Consider the following 22,587-nt stretch of genomic DNA (forward strand, 5'->3'; position numbering starts at 1 on the left):
TTTTGTTTTTCATTTTAGTCGGATGAATCGTGTTATTTTGTACAATATGGCTTTGTGATAGTGCTAGTTTTTTATCTACAAAAATGACGTTTACTGTAATGTTAAATCTTGTTTTATTACGAAGAAAGAAAAGTGTATTGCAAACTTTAAGCAAATTTATATTATGTACAACTTTAAAAAAATCAAGTTTTTTTCCCCAGTTTTATTGGGCGTATAGACTTGATAAAAACACGATTTCTGAATGTTGCTGTACTAAAATGCATTTAAGGTTTAATACATGCTTTCATTCAATACAAATACATGTACTGAAGCTTAAAACGATCGATCATTTGCAAGTGTAAACTTAAATAATGCTTATTATTAGTTTTGAGACAAGAAAGAATGTTGCAGGCTTAATACAACTGTGCTTGTTGCGCACTTGACAATAAAATAAAATAAAACGAGTACGCTATATTTTATTTCATTTTTAACATAGTATTTGTATTCATTTTTCGCAGACGATTTTGAAAAATATCTTTCATTCGGAAAAAAAACCCAAACCTGGCGCAATACCGCTTATTTATTTGATGAATATTTGCCTTACTGAAGATAGTGGAAATGCATATTCACCAGTTTGATTTAAAAATGTCAAATGTCCATGTAAGCAATAAATGAAACTAATATTTTGTTTCAGGTCCAGTTGAATTTTAAGTACATATTTAATCAAATATCAAACATTGGTACTATAAAAGTCGAAGTATAATACAATTAATGTTCAATGTTGATGACGAACACAAATGGAGTCCACTATATTGTTTCTTTAACGTCTACAATAACTGTAAGTTAACACTCAAATTAATGTTTAATGCCATCACATCAATACGCGTGAGTGCATTTTAATGATAATTTGAGAGAAATGCAGTGAAAAAACATGCGTTACTTCCATGACTAGTACGTGCATGAAAAGCGTTATGTACACAGGGTTCAGGCTCACGTGACTTTGTGGGGTTCACAATTTAACGTGTATTGATGTAAACATTGGTGCTTTTTTTCAAATAACTTTTTAAAACATTTTTCTTTAGAATTTCAACTAGTGCATAAAAGACAAACACACACATTAATGGCTTCAATTATTTAATCAACAATACGTACTTTGAATCTACTTAGATCAACAATACAATAGTTGTATGCGCTATATATGTTACACTATAGCCTGGCATTGCTAAGGTATATCTGGCTGTGAGACGGGAAAGCTTTCAACATACAATTTCGAACAAAAGGAACCTGCTCGTTGGTTTTTGGTAATTTAATAACATGTTTTTAACAAGCAAATAAAGTAAGCAATAAAAAAATCACCTTAAAAGTTGAACTGTAGGCTATATTGAAACTGGAATTTCCCTGATTGCCAAAGTTCTTTTCTTTTTTAAGAAAGGCTGTCCCCAAAAAAGTATGTTAGTTTGGTTTCATTTGTAATATATTTAGCGATGTTTAAATGCATGCATTTGGAATTAGTATGGTATTCTTGAGATTGCAAACAAATGATGCCTATCTCATTGACAATTGAACCATGTGCTGTTATGTAGCGGCTGTGTACATGTTTTGGCTGAATTATTGATCCTTTGGTAACATATATAAGTTATATACTTATTCACATGACGGCACTGCCTTCCTGAAGCCAATTGCAAAATAATAAAACCCGCCCACCCACACACGCACGCACACGTATTTTTAATATGTTCAATCAACTGAATTGATCATGTAGTCAATCTTTGGGCTTTTTAGGTAATGAGGAGATATTATCTAAACCACTTCATCCGAATATTATACAACAACTAAATTATAATAACTATACTCCCTGCACATGTGTCAAAAGCTTACTGTTTCTGAATGTTTTATGTTAAGTTTATAATTTAAAATCACACAATAAAAATATTACAGTCCGAGTCTTCAGTAAGAAAACTTTTTTTTTGTTCAAAGTGCAGAGTGTTTTGTATAATATTGAAACATCATATATCATGATCGTTAACCAAGTTTAAAAATACATGCCAATTTGGTTCCTTCCTGATGTAGTCTATTTTCCTCGGAAGTATAAAATGAAGAAATTTTTAGTCTCTGAAACATCAATGCCCTCAAGATAAGTATATGCATGTAAGAACATAATATTTTCCTCTACCAAGATTGTTCAAATCATGCCGTTTGAGCCTTTTCTGTCGGAAAGTGTCTCCATTTTATGTATACGTAATACAAACTAATACAAATCTCATTAAAACTTAGGGCCTAGGTATTCGTTTATAAATGCACTCATATTATGTTACTCGGGTTAACACTTGCCATATCTCCACGGTCAACACAGAGCATTAAGTGTACTTGAAAAATGAATTTTAAAATCTTCATGATTTTATTTGTTGTGGTTTAATTTTTTTTTGTAGAAGATTTGACATTGATAATACTGAAAGGCAAATTAGCATCAGTAGAACAAGAACACTTCTTTTTGTCTTTGTGAATGTTTACTTGTCTGAGTTGTCATATGCAAACATCACCAGTTAATGTTTTAGTGATTTCGTCGTTATTGTATAGCCCTATAGCAGTTTCTGAACACAAACCATCAAATTGAATATGATGAAATGCATGACGTGTAAGTTATTAATATAATATTATATATAGTTCATGTATTCGTGCATACATGTCTTGGGAAACAAACAGTTGACATCTGAATAACCACTGCGAACAATTAACACAAGTTATATCCGATTTGTTTGTTAATGGCCCTCTGAGACCCTATCCTCGTTTAAGTACTAACTGAAGGACCATTGGTTGGTTATTTGATCATTGAGAGGTCATAAAATATTCAAACAATTTCGAGAAGAAAATATTTCATGATTGAATTATGGATTCAGACTGCACGAATTGATTCAGCCTGCACGCAATTCCAAATTTAGTTTTATTGCAATTTATTTTTGTCTAGAAAGGTACAATTGATCGAGGTTGATTTATACACGCGATTAGTATGTTATTATTGCTGGGCCATTGGTTATTGTAAAACACATGGAAAAACAACTTATTCAGATTCTCAACTAGATTGTAACATATTCTTCACGGACTTAAGTATTTATTTAACAATAAATGATTGCTTGATCGGACTTTTTCTCTCTTGGTAGGGACCTGTTCACGTTCGCTGTCCGGGATCAGGCCTTTTATGGAAAAGGCACTGATCCAATATGGCTGGACAACGTGGAGTGTAATGGTACGGAGTCGAGTTTGTTCAACTGTCGGGCTAATAACTGGGGTTTGCATAACTGTGGCCATGGTGAAGATGTCGGAGTAGATTGTGAATTTAGTAAGCACTCTGCAATTTATAGTTTTTATGTGTTTTTAATTCGTGTTTAGTGGTAATTTGATTTTTTTTAAACAATGAGGAAGCAAAAAAAAAACTACTTAATTTCAGCCTTACGTTTCTCGGTACAGCGGAAATGAAAATAACCAATACCCGTTACATATTGAATCCAATTACAGTACGTTCAGATCAACCAATCGACATCGGCTATTTAGATAGTCAACGGCTGAAATGTCGATTATATATATTTTGGAAATATTAAACAAATTTTCGACTCAACTTTTCAAAATTTAGATTGCATATGTACAGAAGCTTCATACTTTGAGACAGTCATGGAAAGTTTTGAGCGAACACGTCTTTTTTTTAAATCCATCGTTTACAGAGTTTGGGATCAATTTATGTGTACAGAATGCTTTATATGCACATAGATACTCTAAAATACATTTTATTATGTGATGTTAAGGAGAAAAGCAAAATTGAATTTAAACATTAACTTGCCTTGGTTGAAGTGTTTATTTCGTTGGTTTGATCATAATTGAACTCATAACCACTTGAGAACATATGGAATATTCTCAACTTGTACATAAGTATGAAGACGATATACCTATTGGCAAAAGTTGTTTTGTGCATTAAAACTGACGGAGATCGTCCTTTTTGTCCTTTCTGTTATTAACCGGTGGAAGAGATGTGGCTTAAACATGTTTGTGTTAGATTGTTAAGTACTTGCATTTCTTTGGCCATTTAAGTGTGGGCAATAGACTTAACGTGTCGTATTTAATTTCTATGAGCTTCATTAATAGATCATTTGCTACTGTGTTTGAAAATTGTAAACGCTTAATTACGTGTTCAAATAATTATCAAAATAGTTGACTTTCAAAATGATACAAAAATGAAATTTTAAGGTGCAAATAACGTTTCGTATCCACTGACTTTATCTTAAATTCTGATTAACTTGATTTGGGTGTATGTCTACAAAATGCCATATAAAATCAGAGTCATATGTTTTTCTGCAAGTAAAAGTATACAGGTAGTAGTATTTTTAGAAATATTGGATTGAAATGCCAAAGTACAGTGGTCAATACTTAATCACATATATAATTTAATCGCTTATGTTAACAAGACGATATAAAGAGTGAATGTACGACTGTTATAAAAACATATTAATGTAATGTTAAATAAAAGTTAAGTGTTTTTGTGTACATGAATTTATTTAGCCAGTTGATTTAATGTCAGACGTTGCATTAAAAAGTGCATCAAGTCATTGAATAAAAAGATGGGGCCAAATAAATATCTCCTTTTGGATGAAGCAAATTTCAAAGATCTTAATTGTGGAGATTCATTTTATGAAATAGTTGAAAAAAATGATTATTTATATAATAAATAAATGAAATATATATACACGCAATTCTTTCTAAAATTAGAACAATTTTCTGTCAAACTTCTGGATCACACGACATTGCTGGCATCGATTTTTCGACACGTTGTTGTAGCTGATCTCCTAAATAATTATAATAACCATGTATGTTTCAGGTCAATCTGTTTCGATAATTGGCAATCAGAGAGTGAATGAAAACAACAGCATAACTCTTGGTTGCCAACTGTCAACATGCTCCACATCCTCGTGTTCCTACAGATGGTCTTCATCGAAAGCGTTGCCCGTAAACACAGCTCAACAAAACATAACGTTGACAAATATAACACGGGATTGGAATACAGCAACAGTCTTTTGCCAAGTCACATTCAATAGTACATTCTTCATTAGATCAACCACAATGAACGTTCAATGTGAGTGATATCAGTATTCATATTGAACTTTCGTGTATCATCATGAGCAAATATGCAAGGAATCTTTGTGGACAAATTAACAGGTTGGCCACAATATGCGATGTGAATACAGTCCTAAAATACTTTTCAAAACACTTGATTTAACAAATTGTTCATTTAATTGCAGTTAAAATCATAATACAAATGCTGAGCAGATCAGATCGCAACACCTTTATGTATGATGTTTATAAACGTAAACGTTAAATTCCTCATAAGCGTGGAGTTGAAAAACGTTTATCAAGCCTGTCTTTAAAATTATTATACTGTAAATAATTCACCTTCTCATACATAGAGCAACACACTACATGGGTGAGTATGAATAAAAGATCAAATAAGTTTATGTACTATACACATCTTGCGTTTCATGAACTTCTCTACTGTTATATATAGGGATATAAAGATAGTGGGATCTTTCCAACACAGTGCATGTCTTACTTGAATCCTTGACAATGTTGTTGTCAATTTGATTCTTATAACATTTCTTCTCAGCTTGATTCTTATTTCTTATTCATCAGTTTCATATCGGCTGTATTTCACTACAATAAATGTCTAAGAAAGTTTGATAAGGTAACCGTATTCTTGAATATTTATGTTGGCTGATTTCCACGACTTAGCTTAAGCGTTTTGTCGGGTTTTGAAGGACTTCAATACGATATAACGCCGCAACGCAAAGTTTTACAGTTATGACATGTATCGTTCTATCTTGGCTTGTTGGCGACAAACCAGAACGACACATCGACTCACAACAACACCTTTGTTTGTTCTCATCCATTGTTTCGAGTGTTTAGCCTCTGATTTGTCACATTGGTATATTTTCGGAAATGAAGGGCATCAACAAGTGGATACGCCAAAACAGCAATTAAAGCACACCCGCGTCAATTATAACATGTGTTATTCTTTCCCGTTCACTTATTTACTGGTTGTGTTAATATAACACAACTAACAGCAGTCCAATAAAAATAATTCGATAACAAACAGAAATTACTTTTACCTGATAATTCAAATGAACTCAATTTTGTTAGAACCTCAACTGAAATGTCAGCACTGAACGGCAAACACGTTTTTTTCATTAGTATCGGATAACACTCTACTCTGGCTATTGATTTTATACAGCATGGAAGACAAATGTGATCATATTTTCAATACATTCTACGCTTTTATTTTGATTGGGCTTATCTGTCAAATTGCTGTTTATAAGTAAAGCTCTCTTACAGATGGTCCATCGTCAGCCAGTATATCAGTCGGTAGCCCATTAACAATGACTGAGAATACAACGTCTCCTACAGCAATCACTTGTTCAAGCCCCGTCTGCAATCCCAGCTGCAGTGCTAAGTGGATCAACGGGTCAACCCAAATACATAGCACAACGCTTTTTAGCACACATGTCAGTCGATACTTTGCAGGATGGTACACTTGTAATGTATCAAATTCGGTTGGATTTTGGACTATAAATCTGAATCTCATCGTTAACTGTAAGTTGTTAACTTGTTAAATGTTTCCTTTACTTTTTAAAATATTTAATGACATTTTTAGTGGTTTATTGTTGAGTATGTAAGTACAATAATGTAGGCCTATTTTCAAGGCTACTTTCGGAACAAAATATCATTTGAGTCGACTTCTTAATTGTAGGATAATTATGTTTATAATCTCGATTGAGTACATTCTAAGATCACGTGTTACGCAGATTATTTCTAATGTAACCGCTGTTGAATATTATGTATAATACATCTACGTTCTGGTGTCAAGACGGACCGTCCGATATATTGATTACCCCTTCCCAAGAAAATCACACCTTGGTGGAAGGCGCCAGTGGCCAGAACATAAATTGCAGCATATGGGACTACTTTCCGTCTTGCCTCGTGCAGTGGAAGCGGAATAATATCATCAGTCAAGAAAAGAGCGTCAATGGCGGAAGAATTGATCTGTTTCTGTTCAATAGAACTGTTTCTAGAGACGACACAAGCATGTACACGTGTACAGCAAAGAACTTGGCAAGTTCCATTGAGATCAAGAGGGAGAAAACCGTGGGCTTGACAGTGCTTTGTAAGCTTGTTTTAATATGATTTCTCTTTGCGCTCGAATGAAATTTTCTGATCAATATCAACATTGACCTTGATTAGTATGTAACATGACACGAATCTAACTTTTTCATAAGTTATTCGTTGGATATATATTAGTAGAATACAATATCGTGAGTTGACAAATGTCAAACGTGGTAGTTGGACTAATCAATTACCAGAAGATGATCAATCGGAGTTACTCGTCATTGATTCACAAACAAATTTGCAACTTGAAAAAAAGATGTTTACCCTAAAGGAAGGTCATGACAAGTTTCTTTAATTATTTAGTAATTTAGATCATTGATAAATACTTAATATCCTTTGTTTTCAATATGTGATTAAGTTAATAATTAGGTGCAGAAAATTCCATATTAATCTTATAGTTGTTGAATTAAGGATACCGTAAAACTGACAGTTTCTTGGTTACTTTTTAGGATCGATAGGTAGAGATTTGAGAAACCTAAGAAGGTTTTCGAAAATAGCAAATATTTGCCTATTCAAAATGATTTTTGCATAAACTGTAACAATCAAGCTGCTGTGGGCCTATTAAATGTTGTCTTAGACAATGACTTATTAGACACTTGCTCATTTGCTAAGTGATGAATAAAAGGTTTTTAAAGGGTAGTTTAGTTTTGCCATGTAAACAATGCTTAAACCATTTCAAATAAGAAATAAGATACAAAGTCAAGGTCAATATGTCACGTATGCGGATGGGGATCATTCCACACTCACAGTGGTAAAAATGAGGAAAATCTTCTTAAATGTGTTATTTTCAACAATTCACACTTAAAATTATAGTGCTTTAAGTGACTTCGGTTTTCTTCGATTAACATGTATGCAGTGCTTGGCGTAATACATAATCTCCTGTCATTTAGATATATACCATTGCTTTATTCATCAGATGGTCCAGATGCCGTTGATATAACGCCAACAGATGCCACCATTCGTGTCGTTGAAGGCCAAAGTATAAGTGTAACTTGCATAATGAGGAACTGTTTTAAAGATTGCATTCTGCAATGGATGCGTTCATCAAGCATCTTCGTACAACCTCAAAGCGTAACGTCGCTTCCTCTTTTTAGCTCTACGTACAAAGTCGATCGCCAAATGTCTGGTACATACGTTTGTATTGGCACAAACAAAGACAGTTTAAAGATTGCAAACCACAGCATGGCTCTTGATGTGCGGTGTAAGTGTGATATTTCATTATGTTATGTTATTTCTACACAAAGTGAAGAAGAATGTTTTATGTTATTATTTTGTTCGTACAAATGTGTATGCGCATGTTTACATAAAATCATAATATTAATCATACACTATATATTTTGATAATTGAATAATGACCCTTGTTTACATAAAAGGGGTAATAAACGAGTTGTGAAATGTTTTATTGCTCAAACATTCCACAAAACAATAGGATGACGACTTTTTAAAATTACTAATACAAATAGGAAGGAGGTATGGCAATGATTTAAAAACAGTTTGATTTTGTTATCGCTATAAATGTCTGGTTACTTATGTATACGTGCAATTATAAGCCTAGTTCACATCTTAGCTACCAACGGTCATAATGTATGTTTAAATGCTAACTTACAGATGGTCCAACGTCAGCCGCCATATCAGTCAGCAGCCCATTAACATTGACTGAGAACATATTGCCCCCTACCACCATCACGTGTTCAAGCCCCGTCTGCAACCCCAGCTGCAATGTCAAATGGTTCAACGGTTCGACTGAAATACATAACGCAACGCTTTTTAGTTCACCGGTCAGTAGATATTTTGCAGGATCGTACACGTGTAATGTTTCCAATTCCATTGGATTTTTGACTAAACAGCTGGATCTCATCGTTAATTGTAAGTGTTTTAATTGTGAAAAGTATCTTTTTTATTTTTAAAAATATTCAATCGCATGTTTAGTGATTTTTTGTAAATTTTATTTTAAAGTATGTTATAACAATGGTGTGGTGATATTTTTAAAATACCTTTCACCCATAGTGTGTAAGTCGTCGTCTTAATGTTACTTCAGTACTGACTAGTCGTAATTCTCAAAATTAAGTATATTTATCTTGAACGCTGTTGAGTGTATTATGTAAAAGGCAGTATTATGCGTGTGCTCTTGATCCACTTTATAAATGATACATACACGTTTAAATATAATATAGTATAAGCAAACATATTGTGATAGGAACATTTACCTATTAACTTCATTTCGGAAATAATGAACACTGGTGTGTGTGTAAATATATTTCGAAATGTAAACAAAGCTGTAATAATGTGGTTTGTGATCTTTGCACAATAATATTTATGCTTTTGAGTTTTGTGAATGCAACGGTTATGTATTTCATCGTCACGCCAACGCTCATTTAAATGATATCATACATGATACAATTTATTAAATGATAAAACAATGAAAATGCAAAAGTGATTACTTTGCAATATGGTCGTTTAAATAACATTCAGCCTTTGAACTATTTTAAATACTAGTAAATTAATGTATACACTAAACATGCTTGAAAATGCATTTAAAACGCTGATGAGTTCTAGTGATAGATTATTATTAGACGTGTGATTGGCGTTCATGTCGAATTAAATCTAATCAAAATAGTGTAAAATAATGAAAGAACAATAAATACCGTCTGAAATTGACTTCGAATTAGGATCGAACTAGAGGGGTAGATAACTTCATTGTAGCATTATTGTATTTACAATATCGATAAAGTATATGCTTGGGTCGTTTGCAGTGCAGATTCCTTCTATGAAACAATTATCGTGTTAACAAAATCAACACGGATGTTTATTGATGGACCGTTTGAAATGTTCATAACACATTTCAAAGAAAATTACACTTGAGCTGAATGCTCCATTGATAAGAACATGCTTTGCATAAATTGCATTAGGGATTAATTTTCGTATTTCCGCGTGCATTGGACGCGAAATAATAGTGTCAGTCAAGTTCAGAGCGTACACGATGGACAATTGATATGTTACTGTAAAATACAAAATTCCAGTTCTGTTACATCGCGGTGCGCAGGCTATACGGATTGCGATCGCAACATATCCGGATCTCGATATAACCTGTTAGGTTATCCATTATATATGTGTATACACACGCATAGTTTGGCAATATCAAAACACATTATTTACCTACTTTGGTATACATTTGTCATGTATTTCGTGTAAATCCTTGGTCCTGCGAAAATTATTCTTCATTTGTCAACATCATCTCATTGACCCTCGGTGAAAGCGTGGGCCTAAATATTTGATTCCCGAATGAAAACTTTGTAGCGCAGATAAATAAGGGATCTATATTTTTGGTTAAGAAATTGATGTTGCATTCAAAAACAAAATGAAGAAACATTTTCTTTAAATGAAAAACTGCATGTTCAGCTAAACGGTCGTTGAGAGGTTAGTAAAATTGTGTCTAGAAACGACAAAGGTCGTACCCGCGTACTGCCAAGAACTTGGAAATTATTAAGAACGCATAGACCTAGTTTGAGTTAGGTTCTCATTTAATGTTTAATAATGGTTATCCATTTTTTAACGGATGTCAGTAGGTCTTGCGGTATTCAGTATGATCAGAACTAGCATAAGAATTGGTTATTGGGTCAAAAGTAACGATTAAACAACGACTGTTGTCAGGTCGATGACTGTAGAACATTGTCCTTCATATTGACAAGCAAGTAGGTTTAACATTCCTGGTAGGAACATCCCTAATAATCTGTTAAGTTGATGAATAGAGGATAAAGATAACACACTATGATTAGTTTGTAAAATTGCTGCAACGATAGGCATATGCCCAAACCGAGCAATTAGTAGGTTGTTCATGAACAGGTTATATTAGAAAATAAAAAGTTATATTTGGGTTGAAAATTCAACATCAAACTATTGGACTCGGTTTAAACTATGTCTGTGAAATAATTGAACATTTCCTTATCACAATTCTCTTAAACATTGTGTTGAAAGTTGTCAGTTTTATTACGCCGTTTGATTATCTACAATACTTTTCATGAAATATAATATGAATCAATGTTCCACGCGGATCATTTTCCATTGGAGATGCTACAAAGTCAGGGGTTTATTATTTCATTTGCACTTTCTACTATTTTAAATATGGAAAATATGCTTTTTTTACGTTTTTACTGGGTTTGTTTTTCCGTTAACATGATGCTTGCACTTGCTATAAAGCATATTCTCATTAATTAATCAAACATTATTTTAATCGAATTTTCTCACTTTAATGCCTTCGTTTGATGAAACAGATGGTCCAGATGCTGTAGAAATTACGCCTACACAATCAAAGATTCAAGTTTTAGAAGGACAGAGTATAAATGTAGTTTGCACAATACGAAGCTGTTTTAAGGACTGCAATCTGCAATGGACACGTTCATCCGACTTGGCTTCACCATCTCAAAATGTAACGTCACTTCCGCTTTTCGAATCCAATCATACAGTCAATCGTCAAGACGCTGGTATTTTCTTCTGCACGGGAACAAATAGAAACAGTTTAAAAACTGCAAACGACACTGTCAATCTTGACGTGTTATGTAAGTGTTGTATTTCTTTCTAAAACGAGCATCTGACATGTTTCGATATCAGTCTTGCATTGCGACACATGTATAGGAAATTGTTTACAAGAAATAATCAGTATAGTTACCACATTAAAAATATATTATGATATATTCAGAAGTATTGTTGTCGCAAACGACACCACAGCGAAAAATCTGGTTTTAAAAACCAATGGACGAAATCATAATCACTCTTTATAATAACTACTTTATACCTTGCTACGCATTGGAATGTTCCGAAAATATGAAGTTGTATTAATGTATTGTTTTTTGTGTCCATTAAGACGCGCCTGATGTGAAGTTATATTGGGACGAAAGCGAAAAGAAGTTCACATGCAAAGCCGCGGGAAATCCCACCAATTATACTTTCCAAGCGCTCGAGCATCGCATATTAGGATTTCCGATCAGAAATATCAGTTTTCAGCCAAATATAGGCGGGTTGCGTTACGCAGTGCTAAAGGAACGTAGTTACCAAGACAAAGGAACTTACACATGTACAGTAGAAAATGGCATTCTCAAAAATGGCGCAATTAAACATAGTCACACGTTGGAAGTGGTAATCAAAGGTACACCTTAGAAAACATATAGTTTTATTGATAAATTAATGTGCGAAAAATGGGATTGACCATCGATTCGATGATTTTGAAATTACATTTCCAATTTTTTTTTATTCAGAATGAATGTGAGAGATGTCATCAGAGTTATAGACACAATACAATTAAGATTTGTTGCTCTAATATTGTTAAGTCGTTTGTATGGTCAGAGATATATTACAGAAGCTCTTAAGTTCATTGAATTGTTTATATTTTCGCTTATAAGTAGATTTATGTTCCATTATAGACGTCCCTATTCTTCTCGAACACACCAACATGTATAACGTGTCAAAAGGAAAACCATTGACCGTCACTATTCCGGTTTACGCCTTCCCAGCCGTCCCGAGGACAGGAATTGTGATCAAGATAGGAGATCGCATTATTAGTGCCTCAGACAATATCACTGTTAACTTAGAGAACGGTACCGGCTTCGTGTTTTTCCACAACCTGCATATTGCAAGCGACATCCAAGCGCTTTCCGTGGTGTTCAACGTAATGCGAGAAGATTTCTTCCGAAATTGTATTGTGAATTTCACAAACGCCGTTGGTATAACAACAGCACATATTGCTATTTTCCCACAAGGTAGCATTATTTTTGTGTGTTTTGTTAAAAGGCTTTTGTATTTCTAACCAAAATACATTTCATACACCACTTACCTGTATAGCCTTTAAATTGATCTGCTAAAATTACACGATGTAATGGAGTTGATTACAAACCGTTATATGTATAACTAATACAGTTCTGTCAACTTTAGTCATTGTTCTGTGCTTGACGACTTTACATTCTATGCGTATAACACACGTTTGCTTTCTGTCAAATTCATTATTAACTTAATTTTATTAAGTTTGTTTTTAAACTGTCTGAAAGCAAATAAAATACTTGCACGAGTCATGTATATGAATTTAAACACCATCAGGCCCGCCCGACATACCGGTACGTTTCGAGCAACACTCGACCACTTATGATAGCGCTACGTTTACCGTCTTACCCGGCTTCTTCAACGGCGGGGATCAAACGCTCGTCTTGCAGTACCGGCGAGTCAACAGCGACTCTTTATGGGCGAACGGCTCGGTAGTTGACGCTGGCAAGGAGAACAAAACTGTAGTGTCGATGACGGTGGGCGATCTTTCGCAAGTGACCGGCTATGAGTTTAGAGTATATGCGTTCAACGTGTATGGCCAGAGCGGGTACTCGGCTGTGGTTCAAATCGCTACTGCTCTACGTATGTACAAACATGCGTTTGTTTTATTTTAAAGAGCCACCATGCTAGGTGAATGTTTAAATACGAGGCGATTTGATAAAACCAGTCTGCGAAGCTTTATTTACTTAGTACTTGCCTTATTGTGAACTCTTTTTGAATGTATTCATTATAATATTTTAATATTATGAGCAACATTTGTGTGGGGCAAAGATATTAGCGAACGCGTAATTAACGTCTTATTATATTCCTAAAGTACAACTCGCCCTATATTACAAAAGGATCTTGTAACAGGTTGGGATATTGTTATTGTTTGTATTATTATCTTCATTCATTTTTGTCAAATACAAAATCCATCAAGAACAACAAAACGCAAGGTACGAACATAGCAATACTTATTTAAACTGAAGACTCGTTTGTTTTTTTAGAAATTATTACTTGAAGTTAATACAATAATAAAAAAATTACAAACGTAAAATTATTTTAAAATTCGAAGTTAATATGTGTTTGTTTTTGCTGTATATTAAAACAACATGTGGAGTACTTATTTTAAGTATACAATGCAGGACGACATATAACAGTCTGGTTTATCTAGAAATTAAGGTGATTTGTTTAGTGCAATGAACTCCGGTTGGAGCCCGGAAGGGGTTAATTTTTGTCTTATTTGATATTTTACTTTAGTTGTTTTGTTGCATAGTTTCAAACTTTAATGTTTATTGTTTGTTAGGACAAACTTAAACAAAAAGAAAAACGTATGTGGACAAGTATATTTAAGTCAGAATGGTTTTGGGTTCAGGCTTCGTCCTTTATTTTGATATTAAATTTTGTCTAATATGGATCTAGATCTTGAAATGGTCATTGGGAGTGTAACTGGCGGCACTGCAGGCATCGTTCTGATCGCGGTGATTGTTTGCTTGATTGTGTACTTGAAAAAGATGCGCGGTAAGTTACACAATACAATAATTACACATTCTGTTTTTAAGAATTTCCGCTTGAAAATGAAGCTACGATAAAATATTATTTTATGCTTTCCGGTGGTTTATAGAGAAATATTAGTGAATTAAAACTGATAATTTCACTGTTTCAAACAGTGAAAATTGACAGTGAAAATTATTGATAATTTTCACTGTTTACTGTGAAATGACGTCATTTTTTGACGAAATGACGTCATTATCCCAGCAATTTATTTTAGTAAAACTCTTTAACAATGTATATAAACGTTGAAAAAAAAGCATAAAATAAAAAGAAAATTTGTTGGATCCGGTGGAATATCGATTTAAATTCACTCGTGATTATAGAAAAAATATATGCGCCACTCGTGAAAATATTATTTTCTGTGATCACTCGTGAATAAAATATGATAATCCACCGAATCCAACAAATATCCTCTATATTATTTTGTTTGATTCATTTATTTGACAAAGTCCTGAAACTGTTGATTATATTCAGTTATGCAAGGGCATGCGTTAAAATGTAATACGATATAATTATTGCAATTTACTGTTTACATATGAGTTATCTTTTGCCAAGAATGTTCTTATCAAGAGCATGACAAGAAAGCTAGTGTGTTTGTCTAAGTGTCATCAGTAGTAAATAACATGTATGAAATAATCTTCGCGATACACAGTCGTTTGATTTTGTTCTACCACTAGTAGCACTATGCGTATGTTTAAATGTTTAAAAGGTCTTATACTAAGTAACAATCTACTAAACAACTATATATTAATGTCGAGTACAAATAATTAATATGTTTTATACAATATTTATATCTATTCAATTTCAGATAAGACGCCTCCGTAAGTAACTTGTAAATGCTATCCATCTAATTTAACATTTATTTATTTAATTTAATACATTCAATTAAATATCCATACACTTAAGTTTCTTACGCCTAACTAAAGCTTACTAGATTAAACAAAATAAAATTTCAGTTGTTGAAGCGTGTAACGGCATATATAATTTGGTGTTTTTTTTTTCAGACCAACTGCTCCGTTTACGAACATTCTAGAAAAGCAGAAATGGCAGGGTAAAACGACATAATGCATAAATAACCTATTGATTCTCAATAATTAGTCGTTTAGAAAGCTAACATTTATGAAATACGTTTAAGGGGCAAAGTTCAAATGTATACATGTCTGACTGAGGCATAATTCATGATTCATACAAAAGTATATCAACGTCATTTTTATATGTATCTTTATTTGATACAATGTAAACAAAGTGTAAATTTTGTTAAGACTTCTGTTTTAAAACATGATTTATTAATCTAATCATCTGCCATTGTGATACGTCTTAAAGACCGATTGCCTTGTAACAAATTGTTGAACACAGCAGGTGTACAGTTTGTACATTCGCATTATTTTACTGTTACGTAACATGCATATTTCATAACTTAAACACACAATGGAGTGTTTGCGTAAAGGACCATCTCAACCATAAAAAGTTAGTGTATTAAAGTTACAAAGCCAGAAGAATATTTTAACAAACAGTAACGAAAACAAAATGTGTTTATGTTTTTCCCAAGTCAAATAATTCACAATATTCCTTTATAGTAGTGTTTAAGTTGATTTTTTCATGAGTGTTTCTTTCTTCCACATATTGACATCCTCTCATTTCAGTTCATGCAGAGAACAATTTGTAAGTGTCTTTGAGTCGTTCTCTCTTTTAAAATATCTTTGTTGAACTCAATAAGCTTAATCAAAATTATTATTCGAAGGTTTTCTATTTAGCTTTTCCGACGATGTGCGTATTTATGCGTACCTTATTCATCTGACTATAAATTGTATAATTATGCTTAAGTAATAAATAAACTTTCTGTCTTGTTATGTTCTATTATGTTCATCTACCGAATATAAACATGCAGGCTAAAGCTGAAATTATCTTGTTATGTTTTCTCGTTAACAAAACGAATGCCAAATAGTGTTCTATCTTCTAATAAAGTAATCATTTTTTATTCATTTTAGGTATGCAAAGTCTTTACCAGCATCCGAAAATATCTACATGAATACTAACACCACTAAAAAGTATGTGTTATTTTTTTATTGTTTAACTGTACTTATCAGTGAGTGTTTTAACCACCAGCCTTTAAAACGCTAACGTGCTAAATGTAAATGGTTAATTGATTTAAATGACAATACAAATATTTTTGAAATAAAAACGGATATAAAGGTTACCATTATAAACTGATTCTCGACGCCGTGGTAAAAGTGCAATGTTTAATCGTATGTTTCTTAATGGCCAACGGATACGGTATATGTATTTAAAATATTATAAAAAGTTCCATATTTGTATTTAATTTCAGTGATGCTACATCGGTAACAATTTGTAATACTTTATAGTGTAAAATACTGTTAGTTATTTTATTTAAGAGTACCTTCAAAAGTCGATGATGACGAACTATATGTGAATCAAGTTGGATATTCTCCCTACAGGTAGTTGTTTCTAGACATCTTTGATTTTGTACAATAATGTATAGCTTGCCAACATTAAAATCGCCCAAAGGTTTATGAATGAATACATTAAAATACTGTTCCGATGATCGTCATATTTTCCGAGTATTAAGGATTAAAACCTATCACATTTACATAGAGAATACCATATGAGTGCTATTGATTAATTCAATTTATCCGACAAATTGAAGAAAGGTTTTAACGGCGAGGCTTTTATTTAACTTGCAATATCGTTAAAAAAGCTGTCCTCACCAATTTTTTTTATGGATACAATCAACAACATGTTAATTTTGTCCTTTTGTGTTTTCTTTCACGATGAGTTTAAAATCTGCACGCAACATACACAACACATTTGTTCGTCGCAATCATCATTTCCGTTTTAAAAAAACTGTTAATGTAATCAGACAAGTGTTTGTTGATAGAAATTCTTTGATCAAATAACAAAGAAATGTTTCTTTTTCAAAGAAATTTCCCTGTTAATATTAAGTTAATGTTTGTCGAAGCATAAACGAATATTACACCATACCTATACGATTTAATACTCATTTTTGTCACCTACACTGTTATCAATAGGTAAATTGTTCAACAAAAAACCCCGACCAGTTTCTTTGTTCATTAACTTTTTGCTGGTGTGATGTTGTGTTTTACAGACAAACGTCTGTCGACAGTAACAGGCATATCAAAGACCATTCCTACCACGATGAGGACTACATGAATGTTGCAAAGCAGTTCGGGAAACCACAGAGCATAGATGAGGATAGGAGTGCGGATAATCCCGTGTATGAGAACACACAGTTAGCAGATAACTCTACCAATAAGAATTTGGAACTAGGGAGTATCAACATAAGGCCGGGTAAAACACAATCAAAGAAGAAGGAAGACGACGAGTATGTTGTTTATGTTTGGTTTTATGTATGCCTTATGAACAATCCATTCCATGTGTATTCATTTTCTATAGTTTTATTTATATGTGTTTTGTTGAAAGTATGGTGCTTAAACTTAAACAGACTGCATTAAATTCGAATTTTTATTAATGTACCATTTTGTTTTGAGAATAACATAATACGTTCGTTGATTAAATGTTGAAATACCTTTTATATAGTATAGGTAAATATCGCTTTTCAAGTTTAAGTTTATGCACATTTGTCTTGTAATTAGTTAATACAATTCAATTACTTAAGACTTACGCAGCATAAATATTTACCGAAATGATAAAACAGAAACTAAGGTACACTTTATTAAGTTCATTCACATTTTTTTATTTTCAGATCTGAACATGAGTACATGGCCTTGCAATGGATAAAGAAGTAAACGGTAGTAAGCATATACTGGATATGCAAATTCAGTTTGGTATTTTACCGTATATCTACCGTAAAACGTGACTGTCTAGAAACCGAGCATTTGTACCGGTTCAGTCGGTGAACGGTTTAGAGGGATTTCACTGTAGTATGTTCGAAAGGATTTGACCAACATATCTTTGTATTTGTTATAGGTTTTCATCATAATTTATGTTTTAAATAAATGTATTGTTTCTGCTGTTACACATTTAAATTAAATATGTGTAGGAGACTCTTGGGGTGTGTTACATTCAGACGTTCATTTTTATATTCTTCTCGATGCATGCTGATGTACAATTTGTTGATGAGTACCACGATTGTGACATTATTTTCATCAACAAAAATATCTTACAAATCTCTAACTCAGACATGAAAATAAATTATGAAATTTGATTGCGATCTTAAAAATAAATCATATACAGTTACTGGAATTCTTTACATAATTCTTTAGCTCTCAATGTCGAGAGTTAGATTTTCAAACATGTAATTTATTTTTCCAGATACTACATGTACTATGACACATTATGTTTATAGCCGGAGTTTATAGTTTGACTTCGATACCATGATATATATGTTTGAACGTCGGTTTGAAAAAAGGCTTTAGTAAGGACCATATTTCAGTCTGATCTCGGGTTTACTTTGCAATATAAGTGGTTTTGATCACCCACACATGGTAGTTTAATATCACATTTTCTTGAATTACTTTGAACGAACTTCCAAACCACGTTGTCGATTGAAATACGTATAAGTAGGTTAACAAAAGCAAACATTAAAACACATACCGTAACCTTCGACGGTTTAAAAAAATATGTAATATAATATAATAAAATAAACTCAAGCTTAAATTTTGTTTTTGTTAGAACAAATATTCAGGTTTTCAGTAAACTGACCTGTGAAAAGCTGCTGTCCTTGACAGCAAGCGCCTATAAACCGAACGACAAAGAAAATGTTAACATGAACAGGAAACAAACAAGTTTAATTAAAGTTCGAACTTTGGGCAACATAGAAAACATGAAAACGGATTATGTTTATTTGAAATTAAACGATTTCAGTTTTTGAACTGGTCAAGTGATTTATTTGTACATTGTACCATTTGTATATTATATACTACGGAACACAATTAATAACATATTTCGGTTGAAATATGATACATGATAATGGCAGCACCAAATGACAAAGCCCTTGCTTCCAAACGGTTCTAATGAAGAGGACTCTGAGAATACTTCTACAAAAAGGAAGAAAACGAATGACTTAAAAAACGCTTCATACTAACTTTAATAGGTGTAGGTGTTTAGTGTTATCATGTGTTCAGTGACCTGCATCATTCTTAGACAAATCACGCCCTTGTTAAATGTGTACATCGTTCAGCAATCTGACTTTCTTCCATTACCATCTTCATGTACATAATTCAATGAAGTAACGAACACGTAACACGATCCAAGATGGTCATGATGATTTACGTGTGTTTGTGCTGTGAAATATAAGCTAATTAATGACGTTATTTGTTATTTATACATTGATTTTGCTTTGTTTTTAGCGTTGTTCTATCGAGTGTAATAAAAATACGTTTACTTTTGTAAACATATGCAACTCCACCCACTTATGTAAAACATGTATTAGATCTAGTTACTGTAGTTAAAGTCAGTATTTTCATTCGAAACAGTTTTGTTGTATTACATATTCAATATGTGTTATAAAATGTTAATGCAATATTAAATTTCTTGGACATTCAAATAGTTATTAATTATTTGTGTACTTATTTACCTAATTTATCTGGGCGTATTTAATTCACGTCTACATGAACTATTTTGCATCATTTAATACAAAATACATCATACTTATGTTCGTATACCAGTTCAATTAAGTGTTTTTCTAAAGTTTAATACACCTATTACCATATCTGTTTTATTATGACATATTTAATAAAACAATATATTATTTGTATTTGGCCGTTTACACGCGATTGTTTATCCCGTGCTTACGTTCCGCATACCGAACGTGTTAAGTTGGGTATATGCTTCATTTTGTACGCTGTTTAAAAATAATACTAGGTAAACTTCACTTTAAATTCTTCATTTATACCAGATATATCTATTTTACATTCGTTAAAATTGATGCTTTATGTATATATCAGGCCGAACCCGTAGGGACATAAACGCGTTCCATTCAATTAAAAAACTCAATACTGTTTATTGAATAAGAACACTAAAACACTTTTGAAACTGGGCACTTGTTTCTCAAATTTACTAGATGAATTAACGTTATAGTTTTACCATATTAATGCTTTGAAACTAACTGTTCATTTTTCAAAATATTTCTTAATATGATTTGACAGAATAACTGTTTTGTTACGTGTAAATCCCTTTTTTTGGATTTGACCTTTTGATGCATTTGATTACCCCATAGACTCAAAGGCGAACTCAGCCTCGATACTCGTATTGTCAAGATATTTTAAGATTTTGTTTGTAACAAAGTTTCAGCAAGATTGAATCATACATTTTGTTTTAAAGGGGTCACGATTATTTTCTAAGATTCGGAAGCCGAGTCGCCTGGTTCGCCCCATGGACTTAGAGTCGAACTTAGATTGAGTTGTTTTATGATTTTTAGTCTTTTAGTGATTACGTAGTAAAATGACGATAGCACTTAGTGTTTTAAGATTTGACCTTGTGACTTAGTTTATGAATCCACATGAACACGATTACTAGGATATAATCTATACATCTAACAAATAGTTAGATTGTGGAAGACTAGAATTGACAAGTCAATTTGTTTAGAAGATCGATGCCAGACTGCTTCTTTTAGCTCATTTATTAATGAATCAGATATCTGAGTATTTTATGTTTTGAAATCAAGTGGATGTCTAAATACAACAATATAACTCGCGTGTAGTTTGGTATTTTTTAAAGGGTATTTTTTTACTTAAATTAATTAAATAAATTTCAAACAGTTGGTTGCTTGAGTTGAAAAACATGTATTGTTTTTTTGCTTTGGCTTTGCTTTTTGTAAAGTTTGTGTTACAGCTTAGGTATTAACCAATCAATTCAGTTATTCTGTGTGTAACATTGTATTATTGTTGTTTATATGGAATAATATAGTTTTTTCTTGTAATAATCACGGGTATGTAAGTGGTAAATTGTTCGATAATATGATGTATATATACCTACAACGAGCATGTATCGAGTGTTACTGTACAATTGCAGAGCATTTTATGGATTTATGCGTATAACCAATACGTAATTTCTTTAAGTATTTAATATACATGTGTATCATTATGTGACTTCTTTACTGATTTTGTTCAATTTCAATATTATATAAGTTTGTGTGTGTGTTTTTTTTCATACACATTTTCTCTTCTGTAATAAACCTTATTTCAGTATATCCCGTTTTCTGTATACAGTATTTATAATTGATTTGTTGATAAGTGTAATCCATTTACGCTTTATATTATGTTGACGTATGTAATAAATGCTATAGATACATTAATATCAAGTGCGATGGACGCTCTGTATGAAAGTAAATACATGTCAAAATCAAATAATAAATGAAACGCATACATTTAACACATTATGTTTATGAATTTTAAACGTTTATGCTACACAATTTGATTATATATCTTAAACAATTTTACAAAATGCTTTGACTTTAAATCGTCAGCTAGTGTTCTATCTGAAGGTTAACTGCGTTATGTTTGTATCGTTGTGTCTCATAATGTTTGTTCAAATCCATGTTACTGATATTCTTAAATGTATTTGTATAATAAATACGATATAAGCCTTGTATTAAGTATGTCGTGCATGTCGTTTTCGGATGTGAGGCGTGAGAGCAGCGATAAACGGACATTGTACCAATATAACCAATTGTTGTCAACGTTACAAGAATATTGTCTGACATCTTTCGAACAATGCTAAACCACTATATATGAAATTGTACAAGATCAAATCTTTTGTATGGTAAACTAAATTTAGCATAATGGAATCTGGTTTTCTTGGTCATTTGAGAAACAATGTTATGTTTAGTTTTTACTTATCAATCCAATCTCCCTCCCTCCCATCCACCAACCAACCACCCACCCACCCACGCATACTTTTGGCAACTATATTGAACAATGCAATTATGAACATTGAACAGTTTATACAATAAGAACAGCTGCTGAAAATATAATTTCTTATCCTGTGATTATTGTTTAACGTCAAGCCAACCAATAGCAAATGATGTTAGGTCATCGAGACATTAATTTAGCACGTTCACCT

At 32.5% G+C, this 22,587-nt stretch overlaps 1 protein-coding gene across 1 annotated transcript in view; it reads left to right on the forward strand.

Moving 5' to 3' along the window:
- LOC127875476 (uncharacterized) overlaps positions 1 to 22,114 on the forward strand; it is a 47,624-nt gene extending 25,510 nt beyond the window's left edge. The window contains exons 7-24 of the mRNA XM_052420552.1: positions 3,138 to 3,316; positions 4,844 to 5,098; positions 6,352 to 6,609; positions 6,884 to 7,180; positions 8,099 to 8,383; positions 8,791 to 9,048; positions 11,454 to 11,738; positions 12,044 to 12,325; positions 12,600 to 12,935; positions 13,270 to 13,575; positions 14,395 to 14,493; positions 15,335 to 15,347; positions 15,531 to 15,577; positions 16,170 to 16,188; positions 16,515 to 16,574; positions 16,920 to 16,982; positions 17,651 to 17,887; positions 18,269 to 22,114. Of these exons, the coding sequence (XP_052276512.1) occupies positions 3,138 to 3,316; positions 4,844 to 5,098; positions 6,352 to 6,609; positions 6,884 to 7,180; positions 8,099 to 8,383; positions 8,791 to 9,048; positions 11,454 to 11,738; positions 12,044 to 12,325; positions 12,600 to 12,935; positions 13,270 to 13,575; positions 14,395 to 14,493; positions 15,335 to 15,347; positions 15,531 to 15,577; positions 16,170 to 16,188; positions 16,515 to 16,574; positions 16,920 to 16,982; positions 17,651 to 17,887; positions 18,269 to 18,311 (3,322 nt within the window). The 3' untranslated portion in view covers positions 18,312 to 22,114. The remainder of the gene's footprint in view (positions 1 to 3,137; positions 3,317 to 4,843; positions 5,099 to 6,351; positions 6,610 to 6,883; positions 7,181 to 8,098; positions 8,384 to 8,790; positions 9,049 to 11,453; positions 11,739 to 12,043; positions 12,326 to 12,599; positions 12,936 to 13,269; positions 13,576 to 14,394; positions 14,494 to 15,334; positions 15,348 to 15,530; positions 15,578 to 16,169; positions 16,189 to 16,514; positions 16,575 to 16,919; positions 16,983 to 17,650; positions 17,888 to 18,268) is intronic.
- Positions 22,115 to 22,587: the final 473 nt, after the last annotated feature.

The sequence above is a fragment of the Dreissena polymorpha genome, chromosome 3 (assembly GCF_020536995.1).
Source record: "Dreissena polymorpha isolate Duluth1 chromosome 3, UMN_Dpol_1.0, whole genome shotgun sequence".
Classification (NCBI taxonomy): domain Eukaryota; kingdom Metazoa; phylum Mollusca; class Bivalvia; order Myida; family Dreissenidae; genus Dreissena; species Dreissena polymorpha.